Source organism: Condylura cristata, unplaced genomic scaffold, assembly GCF_000260355.1.
Source record: "Condylura cristata isolate star-nosed mole 26May11 unplaced genomic scaffold, ConCri1.0 scaffold00010, whole genome shotgun sequence".
Classification (NCBI taxonomy): Eukaryota; Metazoa; Chordata; class Mammalia; order Eulipotyphla; family Talpidae; genus Condylura; species Condylura cristata.
In genome coordinates, this window is record NW_004567111.1 from 23,942,416 (window position 1) to 23,960,500 (window position 18,085).

Sequence of the window (18,085 nt, forward strand, 5' to 3'; positions counted from 1 at the left end):
GTGTGTATGTCCCTTCAAACTAATGTTTTTATATTCTTGGAGAGATACATCAAGAAGTGGGCTTGCTAGATTGTATGGTAGATGTACTTTAATGCTTTAAGAAAAATCTATATTATTTTCTATTGGGGCGGGGCCTGTCCCCATTCTCATTAAGAGTGTATGAGGAGTCACTAGCTTTCTTTCTGATAATGCTGCCCTAGAAAATTGAGTCAGAAGCACATGTTAGATAAAAGAAAGCTTAGTATGTACATATGCTTATTTTCTGCTAGGTTGTTCTAAATATATATTTTTCTTCAGATAGACTTTGTACATTATGTAGAAAGAAACTGTTTTTCCTGCTACTGCATTCTCAGTAGCTCCTACTATGGGGTTGACTTGTAATAGACTTTGAATCAATGTATTTATTGATGCACACTTTGAGTTAGATTTATTGCTACTCTTAGTGACTAAACCTATCACTGCTTTAAGCAGAAATTTACCTGTCACATACAAACACACTAAATAAATTCAAACTAGAGGCTAGAGTATTTCTGATCTCAACCAAATAAATAGTTCAGTGCATGAGTACTGAGTGAATCAATGCAGATCTACAGTGTACTATAGAGGGTGTGGCTTAAGCCTTACATTGAGCTTTTCTGGTTTTGGTTCTGACATTATTCCAAAGATTAGTTTGTGTACTCATAATATGCTGTGACTTAGTATGTGCTAACTTGAAGGTGAACTGTATTTTTTTGATACAAAACACACTCTACTGATAGGTTGGTGGTTTACTGACATTAATCTGTCATATTACTATTTTTTATTTTATTTGGTTAAATTTAACTAGGGAAGCTCTGTTGCATACTTAGCTGTTACTTATATAATTTTTATATAAAAATGCATAATATTAGACATAATTCAGTCATCTTTCTAATAGCAGACTAAGTTATATTATTACAGTTACATCTCCTTAGTAAATTCTAACACATTTCAGAAAATAATTTTGTTAATTTTGTTTATGTTTATGTTCCTAGGACAGTACCTCTAAAGCAGTATGAAAATGATAAATGTCTATTGCACAAATCACTTAAGTCATCTCCTAGATGTTTAAATTAATGACTCAACTCTTATTTCTATAAAGAGAAGACAATTACTGTTCAAAATGGATAGCATCCTGTCTCTAAGCTTCTATTCGTTATGATGGCAGAAAAATTTGTACTTGGTTTTAGAAAATTTTGATAATTAGAAAAAAATATATATTAGAAAAATATACAGCTATGACATTCCAACAACTATTCTGTACACTGGAAATTCTAAGCCCTTACTTAAGACTCTCTGTTCCCTCTCAAAGGGTTTCATCCCTCTCACATTTCTTCCCTAAGATATTGCTATTAAAAAAAAAGATGCTAGGCCCTCCCCTGGTGGCGCAGCGGGTTAAAGCACAGCACTGAGAAACTAAAGCCACTTCTGCATGAGTTCGATTCCCGCCTGCCCTGCAGGTGACCACATGGCGTGGCCAGTCCTCTACTGACCCGCCCGCTGCTCCCCTCAGCAGTGTACTTCATCCATCTGCCTGTTCTGCTCCCCACTCTGTCTCTGGTGAAGCCTCTCACCGCCCCTGAGCCTCTGGTCTGTACCCCAGTTCTATATGCTCAAATAAATAAATCTTTAAAAAAAAAAAGATGCTAAATGTACAAAATGATGTAAAAATAAACTTTTGTAATAAAAAAAGATGCTTACATAAATTTATAATGTTAAGTGGAGATGCTTCTCTATCACATTTTCTTTATGGATGAATGCATATATTAATTCATGTAAATAATGCTGCAATTAAATTGGGATTGCAGATAACTTTCCAAGTTATTTTTTTCATCTTAAGACAAATACTCAGAAATGGAATTGTTGGATGTAGTGAATACCACTTTAAAACAATTATCTTTCAGTATATGTCCACATATTAAAATGATAAAAGTTATTTCTTGCAATGACTGTCAAAATGTTATGCAACTCCAGGAAGGTTATATATAAGGAATGTAAGACTGAATGATTTAATGATAACTCTATTTTAAAAATGAAAATGGGCTCATAGGTGAAAATTTTATAGACTTCTCATTGCAGGTTAATATAATTCTGTTAACTCTGGTAGAAAAGATAACCATATGTACCATTACTGTATATATTACATTGTAAATTACTCTATTAGCTACTTCATTTCTATGATTTAGTTTATAAATCATTTAAGGAACTGATACATAACTTTTTACATACCAATTTCTGCCATAGGATTTGATGTACTCCAATATTTTTCATGCTCTTTGTATTAAAAATAATAACTTTATATTTTCCTATTCCTGAAGTTTGTTCAGTTAAGATATTTGAACAATTCATTTTATAACCAAACTTTAGCAACTCTGCAGACATGGTGTTTGCCCAGTGGAATTGGCTTTAGGAGAATCATTTTAATCCCTTATTGACTTGCAAGATGCATCCACCTTGATGTTTTCACAGGAACTTATTTTACTGATGATGATCAAAAGAAGTATGTTAAGCTTTGATCAGAGTAAATCTAAAGAAAGTTGGAAATCTGCAAATATGCAGTGATTAAAATTCTTTCTCCAACTTCTCTTCATGAAATGAGGGGAGTAAAAAACTGACTGATACCTTATAATTAGTGTGAGAGAAATAAAAAAAAAAGATTTTTACTTAAAGGTATTTGAGACAGGCTAAAGCAAAACAAAACAAAAAATGCATATTATTAGGTCCACATCATGACCAAAATTGGGATATCCAATTTTCTAAATTATAATGAAATGTAGTCTCTTCATTTTTTTCTGTAAATTTGTATCAAAGAACTTCCATGAGTATTATTTGAATTTTTATATCATAATTAAATTATCTGAGATGAAATATAGAAGAAGCAGAGAAAGCATTCGCAATCTTTTTTTAAAAAAAGATTTATTTATGCATATAAGAGCTGGGATGCAAGTCAGAGCTGAGGTGGTTAGAGGATTCACCAGAGACAAGAGTGGGGGCAGGCAGATCTACTGAAATACACAGCTGAGGGGAGCAGTGTGAGAGACAGGCAAGGTCTGCTGCACCCTGTGGGTCAGCTCCCTGGCCAGCTGGGGATCAAACTCCTGCTACAGTGGCTGCCAATAGCTTGATAGCACTGGCTTTAACCCCTATGCCACCAGGGAGCCCCTCAAACTTTCTTGTACTAGATGTCCTTTACAAACCTACAGTAATAACTTCTGGGTACAGTGTATAGGTCACCTGCAGATTCATACCTTTCAAGGAAGTTATTCTGGAGGCTGGCACTTATATTTACTGTATCAACAGGTTAGCTACAGTTAATCTGTGGGGGTTGTGTTTCCTATTTAGTCAGGAAATATTTGTATAAGAATGCCCTACAGAAAGGCAGAATAACACTGAATATTTCAATTACATTTTATTATTTCAGGAGTATTTTATTTATCACAAAATAGTTTGAATTGTGGTTGTGATTATTGGTGTTCCCTATTTGGCTAAAATGCAGTCCATTAATTTCAAATAACAAAAGCTAGTGTTGAAATATAATTATTTATGTAAGATATAAGTAAATTTAAAAAAAGACATAAGTAAATTTAACCACATAGTAATAATTGAATGATAACAGTTTTTTCCCCCTCAGGAGACTGATCTTGTTAGTCTTGGTAAGTAGTATATAGATACACAAACTCAATGTTTCAATGTGACTTTATTTTTCAGTTTTGAGTTTCTATGATTTTTAAGAGAGCAAAGATGACTTCCAAATTGCTATTGTCTGTATTTTCCAATCAAAATAAGTTTTGAAAGAGCTAAAAGAAACTTAAATGCAAATAACAGTTTCTCGTGACAAATCTACACACATTTAAACAGTACTTAACATCTATTCTCTGTAAAATAAGATACAAATAACATTATTAAATTCATACTCCACTAAATTTCAAATTTGTAGTTCAAATAGTTGATATTTAGGACTGAAAATTCAATCTATAAAGAGTTCAAAGTTAAATAAGGACAGTATTTATTTTATTAGCAACTACTAAGTGGAAGCAATGAAGCACTAAATCATGAATAACAGAAACTACAGATCAAGTTTCAGTCCTAAAGAGATTCATTTATATACAAAAAGACAGATACATTGCTAAAAGTTTATGGGGAAAAAATGGTAAAACAAATACTTTCAACTAAGAAGCAGGTAATTCAAGGTGAACAAAATCAATTTAAAATACAATACAGGGGCTTCCTTGGGGGCAACAAGGGCTTAAGTCTCAGCACCATCAAGCTATAGGCAGCTACTGCAGCATGAGTCCCATCCCCGGCCAGGGAGCTGACCCACATGTCGTGCCAGACCTCTCCTGTCTCGCCTGCTGCTCCCCTCAGCAGTGTATTTCAGTAGATCTGCCTGTTCTGCTCCCCACTCTGTCTCTGGTGGATCCTCCCACAACCAACACCCATACCTCTGGCCTGTACCCCAGCTCTTACATGCATAAATGTATAAATGTATAAATACATAAATAAATGTTTCAAAAGATACAGTAAAGAAAAGAAATTGTTCATGTGGGATGTAGTAAAGTACAGTCTTCAAAATAAAAGGTTAATCTGGAGGTACAGTGAGCAAAAAGCTTGAATTAAAAAATAGGAAATATTTTTCTTTTTTTCAGATGAATTTTATTTATTTATGCATACAAGAGCTGGGGTACAGCCCAGGGATGCAGAGGGTTAAATGATTCACCAGAGACAGAGTGGGGAGCAGAACAGCCAGATCTACTGAAATACACTGCTGAGGGGAACAGCGGGTGAGACTGGTGAGCTCTGCTGTGTTATATGGGTTAGCTCTGTGGTCCTTCTGCAACTCAGGTCACATGACTAGCGGTAGCTTGAGAATGTACCTGTACCACCAGAGATGCTGGAAATAATTGTTGTTTTTATACACACATGTGCACACAACACATATAGAAGAGAAATAAAACAGACAGCAACACAGCAAGTAACGAATGCATGTGTTTAAGGTCATTGTATAGGCATAGATTGACTTTTTCAAATGATTGCTTATACTGCAGACAATAATCAAATTATTTTTTTCAAAATTAAAAAAAATGAGTTAAGAATATCAATCAGTAAAATTTATTTGGAAAGAAAATAGAACTGTGGAAAGGGCCATAGGCAGTATTTTATTAAACAATTTTGATGAGGAGATGTTAAGCTTGACTGCTAAAAGAAGAAACTTTATCAATGAGAAATATCTGATTATAGCTTTTTTTTTTTTTTACAAAATAGCTTGAATCAGTTTAAAAAGAAGTAACAAACTACAAATGTAAGTAAAGAAATACATAAGATAAGTAAGTAATAGAATCTTAAGTTAACTTAGGAGAAAGTATGGCAAAATTCAAATTTGCATGTATGTGTTTCAATAATCAGCAGACCATCTTAACTCACTCATCTTAATGAAGAGTCAAATCACCATACAGTAATGTCCAGGACCCTGGATTTTTTGTGTATTGGAGTTTTGTTATTAATAATGACTAGAGATAAGCATTTCTTCAACTACATCTGGGATAAGTCATGTAGACATTTAGATTTGGTTATTAAAATGTTTCTGAAAGATTATAAATATTAATGAAGATGATTAATTGTTGCACCAATTTAAGATGTGGTATTGAATATATTCCTGCCTATATATTTTCAGATATCAATACTGAATAAATTATTTAAAATAAATTAATAGATACTGTAATGATAGTAAGCAATCAATCAGATAGTCATTATGCAATTTCTAGGAATCTATAATCCTGTTAGTGGTATCCAACAGAGAGTTCTAGCCACATTTTCTGGTTACTACATATTTAAACTTAGTATTTGTATGTAACCCTTAGTGATTATACAGATAACTGCTGCTTTAAGTATTATTCTTATCAAAACTAATTACACCAATTGCAATCTCAGCAATTAGGTAAATCTTCATGAAAGCAATAAAAATTAAGCAGGACTCTCAAGATTGGGTTATGTTTCAAGAGGAGTCCCAGAGGAAGATAATAATACTACCAGTATTTTTTTTTTGTAAGGATATGTTCTAGTTAGAAGAAAAGAGATCAAAAGAGCTAAAATATATAACAGAGACTAATGTGTGCTTAGATACTAGGAAGAGTAGTAACTAAGTAAGTTGTATTTTAGAAATTTTGGCATGCTATTCTGAGGATGTTTAATAATACCTTGCAAAATAAGAAAAATATACATACATGTCTTGGAATATAGCCTAGACATAGGTAAATTAAGGAAGGTTTTCTTTGAGTTAGGGAAGAGGGTGAGCTTGAGAAGAACAGATTAATGATGGGAGAAACTCAAGTTTTCAGAAGCAACTATAGGACCAGACACGAAATAGGTGCTGACAATTAAATACTACTCATCCATGCAATATAAGTAAAAAATAAAGTTCTGTCATTTACAGCAATGTGGATAGACCAAAAATAATAGACCTAGTGAAATGTCAGATGGAAAAAAATACACAATGTGAGATTTCACTCATGTGTTACATAAAGGAACAAAACGAGTAAATTCATGCATGCAAGGGAGGTCCAGAGCCCACTATTTGGGATGCTGTCTATGTCGATGCATGACAATGGAATCTTATTTAAGTTGTAGAAAGTTTGTTTTCAAATGACCTATGGAACAGCAAGTACAAATTAAATAAAATGTGATCATAAATTATAGCAGCATAAAGCCCATTGCACTTGTGGCTAATAAGAAATATCACTTGAGTAATTTTTTGAGCTCTGTTTGTTTTGATCATGTCATTATTTTTCTGTATTTGTACTGCCAGCTTACCCAATTATTTTTCATCTTAAGGCAATCAAATATTTCTGTATTCAGAATAAAATTAATGAACCTGCTCCTGATTTCAAATATTGTTTTTTCTTGTTTCCTCAAATAAACGAGCAGGAATCATTCAGATGTATCTGATGTAAGGCTTAGTATGTCAGTAATTTGTGTTTTCCTTTTGAAATGAGAACATTAGATGAGGAAAAAAAATCAACTGTTCTCATTTATGTAAACAATAATATAACAAGCTCTAATGGCTTGGCCAGAATGGTGGTGATGCCAGAAAAAAGCACTAAAAGATACTGAAGTTGTATAAAATTTCAGGATTCCAACCCCTGGCAAAATTATTTTCAATTGATGTTAACATGACTATAAATATAATCTGAGGATGTATCTACTCATATCAATAAGCTGTTTTCAGTATGCACACTGAAACTCTGGTTACAGCTGAGATCTTTTCTCTTACACACTTGTAGGTGTTTTTAGTTACTGCAGATACACAGGTAATGATGAAATTCTTTTGAGTACTAGTGAACCAACTAAACAGCACCAAATTTTCAGTGTAATTGTCCATTTTCCTTCTCTGTTTTGAAAACAGTATCTATAAAGGAGAAAATATGAGGCAAAAATCTCGAAACCTGACAGAGTGCATGTTTTCCCTTGAGAAATGGGATGGCCCTACCAGCTCGACATCTGTTTTGTCATGACCAAGTTCTGTGAAAACTGACCTCTCTTCTTTCACCAGCACCTTATCCTATTAAATAAGATCTGGAGTTATTTAACAGTGAGGTGCCTTTGGAATATTGTTTCCCATGGGAATGTCTTAGAAATTGCTTAGTAAAAGTATTGGAAAATATTTATTTTATATCTGACCTATTGAGTTGATTTTTTTCTCCTGCAGCTTACAGTATATGATGATATTTTATCATTTATCTTATTCATTTTTCAAGCAGAAGACTTGCAAGTCTATATAGGAAACCGTCACATGCTTTCTAAGGGTTGTCACTTCTAATAGGAATCAAATTTGTTTTATAGACTCAATTCTGTGAGTTTTTTTTTTTTTGAGCACATACCCAGTAGCAAAACAAAAGTTTGAAATATTATGAAGTAATATAAAGTATATGAAATTCTGTCACTGTTATGAATGTGAGAATGTTTTCATAACCTTTGTAGCCCAAGGATACAGAATTAGAGAGTGCATATTTTCTTTTGTTCATTGTAGGTTTAAATTTATCTTTTTAAGTATCTAAATATTACATTCCATTTTCTAATGGACTCTCTACCCAGATAAAAGGCCTATGTGTATGTATTTACTATGCCTTGTATTGATTCTAACTCGTACCTTACCTGCCAGAATATGTCTTCTTACATGCATATTTTTCTTACATAAGTAATAGCCACTGACGCTAGAGGATAATGCTGGTGTAATTTTTATAATATCATTAATTTGTCTTTCAAGACTATAACACAAATTTATACAATGTAAATATTTTCTGATTTCAACTGGAAAATTAGAGTTGTATCCCTTCTCTGTGTTAAGAGCAGGTCTAAAAACAAGTAAATCTATGTATCTGATTTTATTTGTTTATATGAGAAAAAATAGTTACAATGTTAGGACATTATACATGCAAGTTGGTGTAGAGTATCCTGACAACAGCCAAGTTAAGTAAACAGTCTAAGTGCCCAAGAAAAGATGAGTGTATAAAAAAAAAAAAAAAAAAAGGATGTGGGCCTTCCCTGGTGGTGGAAAGGGTTAGGGCACAGCATTGCAAGCTGGCCACAGCTGCATAGGTGCAAATTCCATACCCCGCCTGGGAGGTGATCTGCACAGTACTGCAGACCTCTCCTGACCTGCCCGCTGCTCCCCTCAGCAGTGTACTTTGTCATTTGGCCTGTTCTGCTCCCCACTCTGAGTCTGATGAAGCTTTCACCACCCCTGTACCTCTGGCCTGTACTCCAGCTCTGTATGCATAAATAAATATTTAAAATAAAAATACAAATAAATATGTGGAGTATATACACAATGACATACTACTCAGTATTTAAAAATAGAAAATGAACTCTTGTCATCAATAATAATCAATAGATAGAAATGGAGCAGATTATGCTAAAAAGAATAGATCAGCAGGAGAACAATCAATACCAGATGATTTTACTCACATGTTAAATTTAAAGAAATTAAAGAAAGAGAACAAATCCAAGAAATCTGAATGAAAATCAACATTACAAGAAGTGGAATGTGGGAAGGAGAATGCAGAAAGAAGGTTCTGTTGCTTTGTCTGTGTGTAATTAGATATATCTATTGCAAATCAATGATGAAGCTGTCTGCAGCCACTGCAGCAGGAGTTTAATCGCAGGCCCGGGTGGTGACGCACATGTCACAGCAGACCTCTCCTGTCTCATCCGCTGCTCCCCTCAGCAATATATTTCCGTAGATCTGCCTGTTCTGTTCCCCACTGTCTCTGGTGAATCCTCTCACCCAGACACCTCTGGCCCTTACCCCAGATCTTATATGCATAAATGAATAAAGCTTTTTAAAAATATTTTGCAAATCAATGCTACTGTAGTAAATAATATTTAAAATAAGAAATACAAAAATGAAATGCTTTTTGGAAAAATACAGTTTTATTGACACATGATATAAAATTAAAATCATTGGATTGATATGAAAATTTATTCTTTTTCCTTTTCAGTGATTAGAAAATTAATGCAGAATCTAATGCTTAAATAGCACACTGTAATTCAATAAAGCAACACTTTCAGGTCATAATATCCATGTATTAACAAAAATTTGATGTAAATTCATGTAAGTATTTCTGGAAAATTGCAATTTTTCAATGTACACATGCATTATATAGATGTACACATACATGATTAAGATGTCCATCAATATTTTATGCTGCTAAATATGTTTAGCATTGATCAATTTAAAAGTCATCAACAGTTTATTTTATATAACAAATGCATTACGTTAATAATTACATGTATCTTCCTAATCAACTTGAAACTGGTAATAAAGCAAATTAATCTTTAAAAGATGTGAAATGAAAATAAGTGTTTTAATACTTGTAAAGAATTTTGATTTTTTCATATTAGTTCTAAATAATATAAACAGTTATATATGTTGTGACCATGTTACATATTGCAGATATAGCTTTATTAGTACAAAGTGACTACGTAAGTGATATGGATGCAAGGAACAAGCCCATAGGATTTTTAGAATTGCTAAAATATTCTAGGTTGTTCTTCATATTGAATCTTGAATATTTTTAATTCTATCTTCTACGTAACAAAACATTATAACAGAATCTTTCCTCTAGGTTTAATATACAAATAGTTTATAAGGTTGAATTCGATGATTATTCTAAGTGTAAAAGCATAATGATACTGAAGATATTGAGGAAATTCCAAAGTTATATATATTTTTGGTTAAAGGAATTACTCCATGATTATTCACAATTGGGAATACTACAGGTACATCATTTGTTTAAAAGCAAAATCTAATTTTTAGGCAATAAACATGAGCCTATTTCTAAGCAGTATACTATTTTTGAAATACTGTTATTCATTTTAAAAAAGTATTATGCTGAATGAATGCAAGAAAAAGATTTATGCAAGTATACTTGAAAATAAAATAAATATCTAGATGTGTTTAAAGAATAAACAAAGAAGAATTGTAAAGATGAAAACCTAAAGTAGCTTTAGAGAAGCTTAATATAACTTAGTAAGTCTGGTCTTTATGTTTCCTTACATGATGGATATTTATATTACATTTCTTATTTTAACTAAACCTATTAAACTGCCAGTTTTATGTTCAACTGCTTGGGTACTTACATACTATATGGATAATTGTTTCAATTTTTTAATAGAATTTTGTTTTAATGTGAAAGGAATTTAACTGTACCTGAGTCTTTTAAAAGTAAATATGTGATTATTTATGATAGAGATTTGTTATGACCTAAATTTTTGAAGGTTATTGTTTAAGTTCTTGTACTAGCCATGTTTATAGCTAACATAAGCAATATATTGAATCTATAAATAGCTTCCACTAGACGGGCAATGAAAAAATGGTGGTATTTAGAAGTTCCGTTATACTTTGTTGAGCAAAATGACAGTAAATAATAACTAGATTAATGTCAAATTCACTTCACTTCTTTTCAGAACCCTACATTATACTCATCATCATTTGTCAAAGCAACTATTTCTTTTTTAAATACTGTATTGCTTTCAAAATAGGATTAATATTATATCCATTAAGTTTGTAAATTTTAACCACTGGCCTCATGTACTCATTTCTAGAAAAAATATTAACAATGATTATCTGTTTTTCAGATATTGGCTGACCTAGAAAATCATACATTATTTAAGAATGATTTGGAATGTCAAAAGCTCATTCTGGAAGCAATGAAATATCATCTACTGCCTGAAAGAAGAACTTTAATGCAAAGTCCAAGAACTAAGCCTAGAAAATCTACAGTTGGCACTCTGTACGCTGTAGGAGGAATGGATAACAACAAAGGTATACAAATCAATATCTACATATAATATACAATCTGTGCCTTAATATTGCATTCTATATAATATCAATAATCCTCAATGAGTGCTAGCTTTCTCCATTATGATTTAAGATTAAGGAAAATATTTACAGAACACCTATATTTTCAATTTATAATCATGGATTCTGTTTATCATTCATCTTCACACCCTTTATCATTTGTATATATGTACCCGACTTCTGTGAAATGAAAAGGAAATTTAATGTACTGAGAAAACACAGATCAGATTGTTGGTTGGCTACATTATTAACTATATGTCAAATTTAAATTAAGGAATCTAATTGTCAGGAGTATATTTGCTGAGAATAACATGAATAAGAGAGCTGTTTCAGAGAAGTCAGAAAGATCAACACAAAGCAGATAAATAAACCATTACAAATAAACGTAACTGTGGCAAGTAAATTTTACAAATTTAATTGTTTGTACCAATTTTGCCCTTTCCAAGAAAATAAATAATTGGTTTAAAAATCAACACATACATTTGTAGGTATTGCTTTTACTTTTCTATAATTAGTGGAATAATCTCCACAAGTATTTGTTCTTTTCCATCTTTCTAACGTGGCTCTTAAATTTTGAAACAGTATGCATGTAAATGTTATAATTGTCACACATTCGTATTAAATAAGTGAGGTGATGATCCATAACATATTTGGTGTTCATGTAAAATAACACCTGGAAGCATTAGTTTGATCACATTTTCAACAACTATTAAAGGGACTTTGTTATTTCATATTCAGAAGGAAACAGCAAAACATACTTAAATGACTAAAATAGATTTCAAAATAGCAGCTAAATATAAACAGTTTATACCATAAATAGAGAAAACTACATATTCCCTGTTTATTTTGTGGTTTTCTTAGGTCTGCCTAGAAGATTTCCAGGGCTATTAGATGGTGTTCACTAATTTAGTTTTTTGTTGCTGTTGCAACAAAATTCTATTTATCAGAATGTTGATGTCTATTAAGTAGAAAGTTAAATGGGCAATAGGTTTTTAACATATATATATATATGTAACTATAGTTTAATAGGGCAAATAATTTGTCCCTTTAAGAGCTAGCGATATAAGTTAAACTCTGTTTTTCTATTCTTCCCTCCCTCCTTCCATCTATTCTTTGCTTCAATATATGTGATTATATAAGAGGGTATTTCAGGGTTTATTTATAAAGGAAGTTGCTTATAATTTTCTATTTTAAGGAAGTGAGAAAAGAATGATCTTATTAGACATAAATCAGAGCAAAAAGAGTAAGAAATTATATTTATGTGCCAAAGAGCTATTTTGCAAGCCATGAAAACAAACCCACAGATAGCACTTGTTTCATTGAAATTTACTCCACTGCACATCACCGATATTGCATCTTTGGCAACTGAAGGTTGGTGGCATATGCAATTTTACCCTTTATCACATCTTCTTAATCTCTCAGTATTTCCAGCCCTTTCATTATTTTATGTTATGGCTGTCAGTAATCAGTGACTTTTGATGTTTCTATAACCCTGTCCTGCATCACTATGCTATACTTCCCAAGGGACTTCTTAAATAGGACAGTGGCCCCATAGTTCCTTTTGTCTCATGATGTCCTAGCGTTTTCCACCAGCATCAGCACCATGTGTTTACCAGGTCTCCTGACAGCATCACTTTCCTTTGACCTTGATTTAATCTCACAGTCTTGTTCATCATGTTACTTAAGTAAACACAATTCAATGCTTATATGGCAAATAAGACACCACTTCAATTTATTGGCCTGGAAATAGAATTAAAAGTGATTGAGAACTACAAAAGTGAAAAATCTTTATGATTATTGCTTCTGTGTCATGTATCATTCCATCATAGCTATGATCTTGAAGAAGAACAAAGAGATCGAAGATATTAAAGATTGCCTTCACTGAAAATTTAACAAAACAAAACAAAACAAAAAAAAAAAACTTGAGAAGGTGCTAGATCAGAAATGAAGAGACTTCTAATGACCTGAATGGAAGATCAACCACAAAAGTGTCCCCTTTAAGACAACTATTATCACAAATAATAAGTGTCAATTATTACTGCAGCAAAATCTGATTCATAACATTGGAAGTAAAAGCTGGACTCAGTTCTGTTGAATTAAATGATTGGTCTGGGTGATTTAAATGAATCAAAAATTATTATTCGTTACAAAAAATGTTAAAGAGTGATGAATCCACAAATGCTGATGTAAAGCAGCTGATTTTTTTTTTTTGAAATCCTAGATAAAATGATTGTGGAGGAAAATAACTTCCCAGAGAAAATATTCAATATTGATGAAACTTTTTGGGTTTTGAAAATGGATTACTAAATCATTGTCAGCTTTCAAGGCTTTAAAGGACATAATACATTCTTGCTTGGGGACACAAATTAAAACCCTCTGTGCACAGTATTCTGGCACAGTGAGAAGCTCAAGGCTTTCAACAGTATCAAATAAACATATACTTCTTGTAGACTACCACAGCAATAAGTTATAGATTATACAGTTCCTCTTACAAGTTGCTCTCCTGAGTTGTATGGCAAAGAAATAAAAGAGTATGGTACAATGCATAAAATACCTTACATAATCTGGTTATTGTTCATAATGCTCTGGAATATCCTTCTTTTATTATTGGTGACAGTTCTTCCTTCTAACACCATTCTTTTGACCAAACCATAAGTCAAGAAGATATAGTAGTTTTTAAAACCTACTGCCTGGGAAGGAGTCTACTGTCCAGGTTACTGCTGCAACTGAGGAAGACACTGATGCAATTCTGAAGGATTACAATATTCATGACTGCATGAAAAACTTTGCTTAGGCTTGGGATGATATCACCAATGAATATATGCATGACATCTGGAAGAAGATAGTTAGAAATCATCTATCACTTCAAAAGATTTGCCAAAGATAAGCATTTATAGAAATTGACATGTGTATTCCTGAGATATGCCAATCAGTTAGTCAAATGGTGAATGCAAAGAAAAAATTCTTAAAGGAAATTAAATCTTTCTACAGTGAGCATATGAATTCTCACTGCTGAAAAAATTTGCATGGCCTGGAAAGATCAGACCAACGACAATATTTCCTTAAGTCAAAGCTAAGCAAAGCCATATCTTTTGAATTCTATGAAGGCTGTGAAGAGTGAAATAAGAAATTTGAAAACTTTGAAGCTTTAGGAAATAAGCTATTTCCACCAAGATGAAAGTGCCAAGTGAAACAGCAAATGCTGATGAAGAAGCAAGAGCAAGTTATGCAGAAGAACCAGCTGAGATCATAGATGAAGATGGTTATATTGGACAGCAGATTATCAGTGCAGACAAAATAGTATTATATTAGAAGAATGTGCTTTCTAGAACTTTCATGGACAAAAACAAGTCAATGCTTGACTTCAATTCTGTTCACACAATTTTACATCACAATTTGACTCTCTGTTGATGTTTAATACAGATATTGATAAGTTAATGTCAATGCTCTTGAGAATTATGCTAAGTCTACTACTCCTATGATCAATAAATGGGACAAGAAGTCCCTGTTAATGGGACAAGTTCCTATAAGTGGGACAAGAAGAAGAGCACTTCTGTTAACAACATGCTTTATTGAATATGATATGTCCACTACTGAAGCATACTGTTCAGGATAGTTTTGCTAATTTCCATGTACAACTAGTTACCCACAAACTGTCTCATGGAGATATACAGGGAACCTACCAACACAAAATCCAACATGCAGTTTATGAAACAAGGGATACTTCTGATTTCATCTCGTTATTGAAATTTCAAAAGGTAACTGCTGGCATAAAGAGTGATTCTTCTGGTGGTTGTGGGCAAAGTATATAAAAAGCTTCTAGAAAGGTGTTTACAATTGTAGATGGCATTAAGAATATGTGTGATGCATGAGAGGAAATCAAAATAGCAGTATTCATAGAAGTTTGACATAAACTGACTCTAATAATGATAGATGGATTTGAGAGTTTCAAGACTTAATGGAACAAATAAATGCACACATGATAGAAATAGCAAAATAATGAAAATTAGAAGTAGGATCTGAAGATAATGACTGAATTGCTGCAATTTTATTGTAATACTTTAACAATGAGGAGTTGTTTTTTATGAATGAAAAAATATAGTAGTTTTTTTGAGATTGGAATCTAGTCTGGCAAAGATGTATTATACAGCACTGAAATGACGTCAATGGACTTATAAATTAAGTTGATAACGGAGAGGAAGAGAAAGAAAATATTTTCTCTAATTTTGAAAGATATTCTATTGCAAATTACATGAAACAAAATCATTTTTGCAAAAGAAAATGGCCACTGACCTGGAAAACTTCACTGTTGTTTTATTTTAAGATGTTCCTACAGGCAGCACAAGCTTCAACAGCCACAACTCTGCTCAGTCAATAACCATCAACATGGAAACAATGTCATCTACTTGAAGCCTATAACTTGCAGAGGACTCAGCTGATGGACAGCACATTTTTAGCAAATTAATTTTTAATTTTATACATTGTTATATTAGACACAATGATACTACATTCTAAATAAAATCTACTATGGTGTAAACATAAGCTTCATATACACTAGGAAATCAAAAACTTTATCTGATGTTTCATGGTAGTCTGGAAAGGAACCCCTGATGTCTCCCCAGCATGACTGTATTTTTAACCTGAGTCCATATGTTCTGTGTGAGAGTAATAGATAGCAAGTAACATACACCATGTGACATTATTCGCCACCTCTTTAGAGCCAAAGCATGCAAACTTTGTTGTAAACAATGCAACAAGTTAATTTTACTGTAAAAGGAAATACCCTGACTTCAGTGACATTCAGTAAGTACATATAGCCAAGTCTTAGATTTCATAAATTGATAGCAGTTTTAGACATTAATCAATTTTAAGGTCCAGTAAGTTGCATTTTACTTTTAGAAAACATTGTATCTACATATTGTTTATACAAAATCAATTCTATTTGTAAATCTGCATGTAAAACTAAAAAAAGAAATAAATAAAAGAATATTCAATCTAGCTAATTGGTGATTAGGAATGAGCAAAAAGCTGTATTAATACAAAAAGCACAATACTATTAAAAACCTCAATTGTGACTAATTTGATTTTTTGAAAATTGATGACTTCAAATATAAATGGTATAGAACAAAATAATATGATGCTTGCCAGCATCTGAATTTCTATAACATTATCATAGTGTTTTGAGATTAACTATTCATTAAAAATTGAATTGTATTAGGGATTCTGAATCTCATTTTAGAATTTAATAGCATTGGGAATTTAGTTATTGTTACACTTATTTAAAAGTAGTGTACAAGAGGTTTTAAAAGGTGCTCCTACTTAAATCAGCAATAAGGTAGAAAATAAACTAAAGAACATATAGAAACTTTTACCACACCCTTAGCCCAAAAGAAATTGGACATTAAAAATATTCCATATACTTAGATTAAAATCTAACAATAACAAAGTTCTAAAAACTTATTTTTCTTGGTAAAGCAGATACTTAAAGAAATACAGTGTTCAAGGGATTTAAAGAGCAAGTAGGACATTTTCAAGGTAATCCTTTATATTTTTATCTTTCTTTTTCTGCTTAAAGAGTGTAGAAACACTTATTAAGTTGGGTTAACTATAAATAGCCATTAAGATTTTATCTTAAACTTGTGTTCTCTTTTCTTGAAAATTACAAAGGCAAAGGAAAGGAAAACATTAAAAGGTAAAAATCATAAGAGAAACTAGAGCAAAAAATTAGAATGCACATTTCATGACTGAATGGTTTAAGAATAATAAAACGCAATATGCACTATTCACTGTGACTTTTTGGAACTGTTGACATATTCATATTATCCCCTATTAAGAATTTATGCAATTATTTCACTGGATTCATGTTCAACTTGATAATTCCTGGGATTCATTTGATATCTCATGGGATTGATAACAATAAGTATAACCTAGTGCAGAAAAAATTGATACTTTACAGATATGAAAATTTAGAATATTGTATTTTCCTCTCCACTCTTTATATATTCACATATGCATGTCTTCAATAATGATATTCAATCTTTCATAATGATTTTGTGTCAGATTCTATCTTAAGATCTTGTGTACCTCGTTCAGCATTATAAATATGACCATTACATCAAGTTAATCTGCAAAAATAAATAGTAAGCGATTTATTCACCAATAAGAGGGATTTTATGAGAGAATTGTATTTCGAATGAATACACTAGAAAATTTTACAAGTATACAGAAACTGTGAGCTCTTTTTTTCTACTTAGCTGAAACTAATTAATTATTAGGCACTGGTTTAGCAAATCACTGGAATGGTGAAGCTGGTCCTGTTGGTTAGGTACAACTCTAGGTATGTCATATGTGAAGACTTATAATTGAAGTGTTAAAATGTGACAGTGGGGTTCCTAGTAAAACCCCAAACTTGCATACTCTACAGGGATCTGGCCATCGATGCACACAAAACAGACTAAGTCTAAAGGAATTTTAATAAAAGTAGTGCCTAGAAAGGAAAGAGAAGGAAGGACACAGTTTTCTTCCACAAAAGAAGAGCTGTTTACAACCAAGATCCACCTGTCAGCCCTCTCTAATGCTCCAAACTCCATGCCAAGCCCTGACTCATCATTCTACCTGAGTTAGACCTTAGGCAGATGCTCCATATTTTTTAAATCAGTTTGGGCATTTACCCCATGGACATGCTGGCTTTTGTATTTGGTTTAGCTCTCT

At 32.2% G+C, this 18,085-nt stretch overlaps 1 protein-coding gene across 1 annotated transcript in view; it reads left to right on the forward strand.

Moving 5' to 3' along the window:
• The window catches only part of KLHL1 (kelch-like family member 1), a 215,918-nt gene that overhangs the window by 146,211 nt on the left and 51,622 nt on the right, over positions 1-18,085 (forward strand). Inside the window, exon 6 of the mRNA XM_004680304.1 lies at positions 11,152-11,338. Coding sequence (XP_004680361.1) covers positions 11,152-11,338 — 187 coding nt within the window. The remainder of the gene's footprint in view (positions 1-11,151; positions 11,339-18,085) is intronic.